The following is a 10,770-nucleotide window of genomic DNA, read 5'->3' as shown; positions in this document are numbered from 1 at the left end:
TACAAAAGCAAAAATGAACAAGTGGCACTAATATAAAGCTACAAGCTTCTGTACAGCAAAGGACACCATCAATAGAATGAAAAGGTATTGTACAGTATGGGAGAATATATTCATAAATGACAGATCCTATAAAGCCTTGACATCCAAAATATATAAAGAGCTCACATGCCTCAACAAACAAAAAGCAAATAATCCAGTTAAAAAATGGGCAGAGTTGCTGAATAGACAGTTCTCTAAAGAAGAAATCCAGATGGGCAACAGGCACATGAAAAGATGCTCCACATCGCTAACCATCAGAGATACACAAATTAAAACCACAATGAGATATCACCTCACACCAGTAAGGATCGCCATCATTGAAAAGACAAACAACAACAAATGTTGGCGAGGTTGTGGAGAAAGGGGTACCCTCCTACACTGCTGGTGAGAATGTAAATTAGTTTAACCGTTGTGGAAAGCAGTGTAGAGGTTCCTCAGAATGCTCAAAATAGAAATACCATTTGACCCAGGAATTCCACTTCTAGGAATTTACCCTAAGAATGCAGTACTCCATTTTGAAAAAGACAGATGCACCCCTATGTTTATCGCTGCACTATTTACAATAGCCAAGATATAGAAGCAACCTAAATGTTCATCAGTAGATGAATGGATAAAGAAGATGTGGTACATATACACAATGAAATATTACTCAGCCATAAGAGAAAAACAGATCCTACCATTTGCAACAACATGGATGTAGCTAGAGGGTATTATGCTCAGTGAAATAAGCCACGCATAGAAAGACAAGTACCAAATGATTTCACTCATATGTGCAGTATAAGAACAAAGGAAAACTGAAGGAACAAAACAGCAGCAGAATCACAGAACCCAAGAATGGACTAACCGCTACCAAAGGGAAAGACACTGGGGAGGATGGGTGGGAATGGAGGGATAAGGGTGGGGAAAAAGAAAGAGGGCATTACGATTAGCATGTATAGTGCGTGGGGGCACAGGGAGGGCTGTGCAACACAGAGAAGACAAGTAGTGATTTTACATCACCTTACTACACAGATGGACAGTGACTGTGAAGGGGTTGGGGGGGGACTTGGTGAAGGGGGGAGTCTAGTAAACATAATGTTCTTCATGTAATTGCAGATTAATGATACCAAAATAAAAAAAAAGTAAAAAATGAAAAAAAGGGAGTTGAGTATATTTTAAAAATAAAACATGGCCCTCAAAGAAAGTTGGGCTGATGTGGGAGTTCAAGGTATGTCCTCCAAGCCTGAAGGATGTATTTTGATTCATCTTGGGTATTACAGATATAGCAGAGCAAAAACCTGAGATTTAAAACAAATGTTTTGAATTTTCAATTTCATCAATCCAATTAATATTTCTGCATGAGTGCTACTCATATTTTAGAAATTTATATATTTAAATAATTAAATGAACTGTAGTACATTTTTTCAAGAACAATTATAGTATTTGTCTATTGTCAAGCAGGTAAATCAATACAGTAAAATGTTAAAAACATGACTAATGAAGAAATCTTTTTAATATTGTTGATGGTATTACTAAAACTTTAGTAAACTTATTAAATATCATATTAGTAAATTTTGCAAATATCAGTGTCTTCAAACAGAAAAGTGCTTTGTGATACAAAAGGAACAATAGAGGAACATTCCAATAAGGTAAAATTACTTATCTCAGAATGATGTCTAGTATCTAGACGTATTGTTTGGTTGCAGAGAACTAATAATTCTCAAGAATGTCAGGAACAAATTCGTTTCCCACTCAGCACAATTTGTTACTATTGTTTTGGATGAAGGAACTGCTATAGATTGAATGTTTCTTTCCTCCCAAATTCATATGCTGAAACTTAATCCCCATGTGGTACTATTTGTATGTGGGACCTTTGAGAAGTGACTGGGTCATGAGGGTGAAGTCCTCATAAATGGGCTGAGTGCCTGCATAAGAGGCCCCAACAAGCTCCCTTGCCCCTTTTGCCATGTGAAGAACACAGTGAAAACATGGCTGTCTATGAATCAGGAAGCCCTTAACAAACATCATATCTGCCAATTCCTTGATCTTGGACTTGCCAAGCTCCAGAACTGTGATAAATTTCTGTTATTGATAAGCCATCCAGTATATTTTTATTATGGCATTTGAACAGAATAAGACACCATCATTGCATTTAAAAAATAACATTAGTAAATTATTAATTGAAAAGTTTACTAAATGTTATAAAACAACAAAAACAACATTTTGATAAGCTGTTCCTATGGTGAGGTTTAACTTATACTGAAAATGTTATTCCTTCATTCAGTAGATACTTATTAACACAAAGTATATGTAAGTCACTGAAACAGAAACAGGTAATCTAAAGTGAATAAGATATCAGCTTTTATTTTAAAGAGGACAAAACTGGAAGAAAATGGAGATATGAAGAAAGAAGGAAACAGACAAGAGTCCAGAAAGTCTAAGATTTTGTTATAAAAAGTGTCAAGAAATACAATACTAAACAAAGGAAAGTCTCTGGAAATCTGCAAAAGTCCCTGCTTGAGTATTCAGCTGTTACTGCTTAGTACATGCATATGAAGGAATAGCCAAGGCTGAGGAAAGAACTACCCTAATAGATTTGTGGGTATGGGGCCCAGTGCTTACACTAGGACTGGGAATGGTAAAAGTTCCCACCAAAGACTGAGCGTGAAAAATGAGGATTTGTGGAGTGTTGGGCTCAGCACTCAAAAGCCTCAATAGTGGGTAATCATTAACCCTAGACTATATATACACTGTTCCAGTTCCACCTAGAAGTCTTCAAAGCAAGTGCCAACAATATCAAACTGTTTCTAAGTAATGTTTCTAGCATCCAGAAAAAAGCTCAAGAATATTTATAGGATATATACAACCAAGCAAACATTCAATCAAAATTTACCAGCCAAACACAGCAGAAAAATATGACACAATATGAGGGGCTAAAAAATCAATCAATCAACCAAACATGATCCATAACTAACATGTGGGTAGAATTACTGGATAATACGATTTAAACAATTACTATAACTGTTTATTATATATTCAAAAGGTTAAAAACAGTCATGGAAGATATTTTTAAAAATCAAATTTCTAAAAATAAGAACTACAATGTTTCAATATGCACAGTGCTTGAACGCACTAAATGGGATTCACAGAAATTAAGCAGTGAGAACTCCCATGATTTACAGTTGGCAAGATGGAGACCCAGAAGAGTCAAGGACCCAGTCCCAGTTCAAATCAGAAGGCAAGAGAAGATTGATGTCCCAGATAAACAAAAGGCAGAGAAAGTGAATACTCCTTAATCCTGCTGCTTTGTTCTATTCAGGCCTCCAAACAAATTGGATGAGGACTTCACACTTTGGGGAAGGCAATATGCTTTACTCAGTTTACCTATTTAAATGTTAATCTCATCCAGTAACACCTTCACAGGTAAACCCAGAAAAATATTTAACCAAATATTTAGGTACCCAGGGTCCTGATAAAGTTGACACATAAAATTAGCCATCACAAAGGCTAACCATTAAATGATGATGACTGAGGTGTGGTCTCTAGAAAGTCTAATTTAAAGATCAAAGGAAGGAAAAAGTCATCAGACAGCAAAGTCACTAAATTGGTCTGGCCAAGTCACCAAAGAAAAAACAAACAAACAAACAAAGACTGGGAAGAAGAGGAGAATCAATATTCAGAGTTGCTATACTGCATTAATTAAAGCATCCAGTATTCAACAACAAAAACAACACAAGAGTTACATGTAAAAAATAGGAAAGTATAACCCATATGTAGAAAAAAAAAATAGGTAGCAGACACTGCCTGTTAGGGGACTCTAATATTAGACCCAGCAAACAGATTTCAAAGAGTCTACTACAGGTATATTTAGAGGGAAAAAAAGGAAATTGTTTATAAAGAACTAAAAATAGAAGATTAATAACAATGCCTCTTCAGATAGGGAATATCAATTAAGAAATACAGATTATAAAAAAGAAACAAATGACTGAGCATACACATACAAAAGAATGAAACTGGGCTGCTTTATTACACCTTACATAAAAAATCACTCAAAATGGATTAAGGGCTCAAATATATGACCTGAAACTATACATCTCTTAGAAGAAACCATAGGCGTAAGTCAGATTTTTCTGGATCTGACTCCAAAAGCAAAAATAAAGAAGTGGGACTACATCAAACTAAAATGCTTCTGCACAAAAATGGACACCATCAACAAAATGAAAAGGCAACCTATTGATTGGGAAAAAAAATATTTGTAAGGCATATATCTGATAACAGGCTAATATTCAAAATATATAAAGAACTTAACACAACTCAAAAGGAAAAACAAACAACCTGATTAAAAAGTAGGCTGAAGATATGAATAGACCTATTTCCAAAGAAAACATACATATGGCCAACAATATATAAAAAGATGTTCAACATCACTAATCATCAGGGAAATGCAAATCAAAACCACAAAATATCACACCTGTCAGAGTGGCTATTACAAAAACAAGAAATAGCAAGTGTTTGTGAGGATGTGAAGAAATGGGAACTCTCCTACCTTGTTGATGGGAATGTAAATTGGTGCATCCACCGTGGAAAGCAGTATGGAGGTTCCTCAAAAAAACAAAAATTGAAATACCATATAATCCAGTAATTTCACTTCTGGATATTTAACTGAAGAAAGGGAAAATTCTAACTGAAAAAGATAGGCACCTTATGTTTATTGCAGCCTTATTTGCAATAGCTAGGGTATGGATGCAAAGTAAGTGTCCATTTTATTCAGCCATAAAAAAGAAAGAAATCTTGCCATTTGTGACAATATGGAAGGACCTAGAAGTATTATGCTAAGTGAAAAAAGTCAGACAGAGGAAGACAAATACCATATTATTTCACTTACATTTGGAATCTAAAAAACAAAATAGACAAACAACAGAAATAGACTTATAAGTGCAGAGAACAAACTGGTAGTTGCCATAGGGTAGAAGGCCAGGAGTGGGTGAAATAGGTGAATGGGATAAAGAGGTACAAACTTTCAGTTATAAAATAAATAAGCCATGGGGATGAAAGTACAGTGTCAGGAATACAGTCAGTAATATTGTAATATTTTTGTATGTTGACAGATCATAACTACACTTACTATGGTGAGCATTGAATAATGAAGATAATTGTCAAATCACTATACTGTATACCTGAAACTAATATAATATTGTTTGTCAACAGTACTTGAATTTTAAAAAAACTGGGATGTAGCTAAAGAAGTGTTTAAGGGGAAATCCATATTATTAAATGCTCATATTAGAAAAGAATAAAGGCCTCAAATCAATAATCAAACTTCTACCTTAAAAAACTGGAAAAAGAAAAACAAACCCAACAAACACAAGTTTAAAAGGAGAATTGGTGGGTCATATCATAAGTGAATGCTTCATCTTACAAAGCACTGCTAAACTGTATCATGTAGCTATATAATTTTTATTCCCATCACCAAAGCATGTAAGAGTTTCAATTGCTTTCCATCTTTACACTTATCATTTATAATAGCCTTATAAAAACCAGTGTGAGATACTTATTGTGATATTTAAACAGTACTATATTAGTCACTGGGAATCACAACAAAGCCTATTGGTTTGCAACTTTTAAATCCACATTCTTAACATTAAAAATATGAAAATATACTTATTAAATATAAAAATAGAGGAACTTGAAAGTAATTTAAGTGGTTGTCAAATAGAATATAGTTTACATTGAATTTTTGATATATGGGAGTTGATGAAAGACTTAAAATTTTTTTTTAATTTCTTTCACTCTTAAGAAGGTGAACCTTATCTTGTATGTTCATACCACAATTAAATTCCTTTCCCACAATCATAAGTATTTGAAAACTGAACACACTTATTTTTGTGTGAATATTACTCATCCATGGGATTGTTAAAAATGGGGATTGAATTATCAGGTTGAGTTATTTCAGAAAAGACACTGGATATGAAGCTTGGACTTAGTGATCTACATCTAAGTATTGTTTTAACTCTAAGATTCTTTAATTCTGTAATTATATATGAGTTTAAGTAAACAAATAGTCACCATATATTCCATTTTTATATCATACCCATATAAATATGCATGATTTTGTTGGTGACCAGTAAAACTGAAATTGTTCAAACATGAAAAAATACTTTCTACTAAAGAAAATTCAGGCATAAATTTGAACTTATACTAGAAAATAAGTTATATGCAATATACATTGTTCCTTCCTTGGAATGCATAGACATAAGATTCAGTTTAAACGAAGATGATATTTAACTACTTTCTACTGAAGCAATTCCTTGAGGAAATCTCCATGAAGTCCCATGCTTTGAATTCACAGTGTTTACCTGAACTACCAACCACACTGAACAGATTTCTTCCCTATTGCCTGCAACACTGGCTGCTTTTCAGGTATCATGGGCTTAGTGGAAAGTTAAAATGTCCCTGGATTTTTTCTCCCTGTTCAGTCTTGTATGAAAGCATTTCAGTTCTTCCCTCACATGAGAATTTCAAAGATACCAGCTGGATTCAGAAGAAAGATGCCCAGTTTTAGGATTAAATGATACTTGTTCCTACTGACTAGTATCAATTCTGGTAAGTAAAGCTTTTCCACATTTTATGAAATTTATAGCCATGCTCCTAAAGAGAACAGTCTATAATTTTTGTTTATTTTCATCTCTCATTCATTTTTTGAACCACATTATCCTGTGTCTCTATCTGTGAGTCCTCCCAAATGGCTCTAGCAAATGCACAAATGACCTTCAAAACTGCAAATTCAATGTGCTCTTATTTTATTTTTATTTTTTAATGTTTTTATGGAAGTATGGTTGATATACAATAATATATTGGTTTCAAGTATAGTAATTCAACCATTATATACATTATTAAATTCATACCCCAACTAGGGTAGTTACTGTCAACATAGAAAGATATTACAGAGCTATTGACAATATTCTCTATGCTGTATTTTCATCCCCATGACTAATTTATATTATGATTGAGATTTTGTGCCTTTTTATCCCCCTCACCTATTTCTCCCAGCCACCCCAATCCCTCCCACATGGTAACCACCAGTCACTTCTCAGTGTCTATGAGTCTACTGCTGTTTTGTTATTCTGTTTTGCTTTCCTTTCATATTTCACAAATAAGTAAAATCATATGGTATTTGTCTTTTACAGCCTGGTTTATTGCACTTAGCATAATATCCTTTAGATCCATCCACATTGTTGCAAATGACAACATTTCTTTCTTTTTTATGGCTGAATGATATCCCATTGTGTACATGTACCATCTCTTCTTTATCCACTCACTCATCTATTGATGGTCACTTTTGTTGCTTCCATATCTTGGCTATTGTAAAAAAGTGGTAATAAACATAGGTCTTATTTTTAATTTCCTTCCTTATGTATATGACACTATTGTAGTTTGTTTCTTCTAAAACATCTCTTTTCATTGGCTATATAATGCCACTCACTGCTGATTTTCTCCTTCCTTTATGAATATTCTTTCCCATTTTCTGACTGGGTATTCTTATGCATATATATTAAAATTTAATGATGTCTAAAAGTCTTCAGACCTCTTTTCTTTCCTTTTTTTTAACTAATAATATTCTTGTAAAGTATCATTTAAATGAGTCGGGTTAACTGCTTTTCTACATCATTTGCACTCTCTTATGGAGCTGGTGACATGTTTCAAGCACTGTCGAAGGTCTTCTGAATTCCAGATACTCATATCCAACTTCACGTTTGGTACACAGTTACCTTAGACTGATTCTTTCCCATCATCTCCTCTCCCCACCACCTCCCTATCTGTTACCTATTTCAAATAATTACACACCTTCTCTTTCATCTGCACATACATTATCATCAAGATTTTATCTGCTTATTATCTCTTATAATTATTACCTCTTGTCACACTTAGAGATTCGTTCAAACTTTCCTCATCTCTGGCAATATTTTATTATTTAGTTTTATGTCCTCCCAATCCAATGTCCATACTGTTGTCAGGTTGTTTCCTAAAAATTAGCTCAGTGAGTTCTCAAAATAAATTACAGCAAAACAGAAAAATATTAGCTCAAGTGACTTTCACTCTTTTTTCATTTTGTAGAGATTTGTTAAATGGAATAAAACAGGTCATATGGAGTAACTCAAGCAGGTTGATAACTTTTTATCTATATAGAATAGAATTAGTCGTACATACACTTAGTTATGTGAGTATTTATTTAGTACCCATATATTAGATACCATTGTTAAATGTAGAGAAATAGAGGTGGTGAAGGAATTGACTTATGGTCAAGAAGCTCAGTGAAAATGGATTAACCTTTCAAAAAATACACAGATTTTATTTAAAAAGAAAAGAAGTAAAAATCAGCAGAATTATTCTGATACCCAAGGTGGTTTTGTGATTCTACAATAGTATATTTAACATAAAGAGTAACATCAGCCAACCTTCCTGACAATTACATGACACCTAGCATTTAGATTTGGGTTGTTCCATCGTGTCAAGAAATGAGCACGGTCTATTTCAAGTGGTGGAGAACAAGAATAAGTATTTGTTTCTTTTCATTGGGGAAGTCACAAAGAGAGCTAATACTGAAAGTGCATATACTCCACCACGTAGTACTCTACCTATCACATTGTAAGAATAAAATACATTTTAGAAAATTCCATTATTTTTCCAAATGAATTTGATTCAAACTGTCCAAATACAAATCATCCTAAGGATTTAAATACTAAAGACAAGGTATCATCAGTGGGTTGCAAAATCTGTCAAGTTCCAAAACTCAGGAGCAATGCTTGGTATCAGTGACATCTGCGTGGTACAATTTTTGAGATGTATTTCACTATTCAAGCTTTCTCTGGAAAGTTCATTCCAACCAATTTTCATATTTTAAAAATGTTAAAGACAAGGACTATGACTGTTTTAGAGTTAAACTGGTATCTGGTCTGTTGCCTCTGGTATGTTCCTAGATCATCCAGGTAGTATCAACAACTTCGTTTTAAATGATTAACAAAGAAAGGCTTAATGTATCATTGTAAAACTAAGGTGCCATATAAAAGTATATCTAGTACCATTTTCAAAGACTTTGGAGGGGAAAGACTTCATCATATCCATCTATTTTTCACCTCTGACAATCCTAAGTGCTCCAGAAAATTCTCACGACTTTTTTCAACCTATATGAAGATGTTGGTCATATTTAGAGGTTCCATTTCTGAATAATAGCCAAAGGTTTTTCTGAATTAAATGTTCTCTAGTCACTGTGGAGATAAATTCATATGGATTTCAGTAGCTCTATGCTAAGTGCACTGTTACTTGACACACAGATATGTTAATTTTCATGCATTCTTTTCCTACTGTCCTTTGGTTTCCCAGAGTCATTCTTGCTATCTCCAGTGTGAACATGACCAACTTAACTTCTATTAGTGGATTTCTCCTCATGGGGTTTTCTGATGACCACAGGCTTCAGATTTTACATGCACTGCTGTCTTTGGTGACATACCTGCTAGCCTTGATAGGCAACTTCCTCATCATCACCATAACTACCCTGGACCATCACCTCCATTCCCCTATGTATTACTTCCTGAGGCACCTCTCTTTCCTGGACCTCTGTTTAATCTCTGTCACAGTGCCCCAGTGCATTGCAAATTTGCTTATGAACAATGGCTACATTTCCATTGATCAGTGCATACTTCAGGTTTTCTTCTTCATAGCTTTGGCCTCTTCAGAAGTAGCCATACTCACAGTGATGTCTTTTGATCGGTATGTAGCCATCTGTCAACCACTGCAATATGAGACCATTATGGATCCCTGTGCTTGTCAGTATGCAGTGATAGCTGTGTGGATTGCGGGGGGCCTCTCTGGACTCATGCACACAATTGTTACCTTCTCCATACCCTTCTGTGAGGAAAGAGTCATTCACCAATTCTTCTGTGATATTCCTCAGATGCTGAAACTAGCCTGTTCTTATGAATTTATTAATGAGATTGCACTGGCTGCATTCACAACCTCACTGGCATTTATTTGCTTGACTTCCATTGTGCTCTCCTCCATTTGCATCTTCTCTACAGTGCTGAGAATCCCGTCAGCTGAGGGCCAGACTAAAGTCTTCTCTACCTGCCTACCACACCTATTTGTAGTCACTTTCTTTCTCTCAACTGCAGGCTTTGATTTTCTAAGGTCCCCTTCTAATTCCCAATCATCTATGGACCTCACATTCTCTATTTTCTATACTGTGATAACTCCAACACTCAATCCAGTTATCTATAGTTTGAGGAATGAGGCCGTGAAAGCAGCTCTGAGGAAGGTGCTGTCAAAAGAAGAATTTGCTCAGAGAAAAACGTGTTTAAAAGCCATTTTTAAACTCTAAAGACCCACACATATAGAAGGTATTGCTTTTATGTTTTGGATTACAAGACGGGTCAATCTGATTTCTTCCCAGAACTCCTTTCCAAGTTTCAATTCTTTTTACTCATCTCAAAATAGAATTCTTCAAAATTTAAGATGCTATGTTTCTAATGTATTGTGTTATATTGCTCTTCCTTCCTCTAATTCAAGTGTTCTTTTAAGGCATTTTTTAAGCATTTTTCTGAAATAAAAGAGAAAAGACAATTAGTCTGGGGCCTGGCCAGTACAATTTAAAGCTGATTTTTAACAAATAGATTCCAGACTGCTGTCAGGTAGGTTGACCGTGATTATGGGATAGTGTATCCATGGTGGATATATGGGACTTCCAGGGGGCCTCCA

At 34.6% G+C, this 10,770-nt stretch overlaps 1 protein-coding gene across 1 annotated transcript; it reads left to right on the top strand.

The window, feature by feature from the left end:
- Nucleotides 1–9,427: 9,427 nt before the first annotated feature.
- LOC108395800 (olfactory receptor 14J1) lies at nucleotides 9,428–10,393 on the top strand. Its single transcript, XM_017658359.1, has one exon. It carries the CDS (start codon nucleotides 9,428–9,430, stop codon nucleotides 10,391–10,393), a length of 966 nt encoding a protein of 321 aa, XP_017513848.1.
- Nucleotides 10,394–10,770: the final 377 nt, after the last annotated feature.

Source organism: Manis javanica, chromosome 16 (assembly GCF_040802235.1).
Source record: "Manis javanica isolate MJ-LG chromosome 16, MJ_LKY, whole genome shotgun sequence".
Classification (NCBI taxonomy): Eukaryota; Metazoa; Chordata; class Mammalia; order Pholidota; family Manidae; genus Manis; species Manis javanica.
Note: the sequence above shows the minus strand (reverse complement) of the source record. Positions and strands in the feature narration are given on the sequence as shown.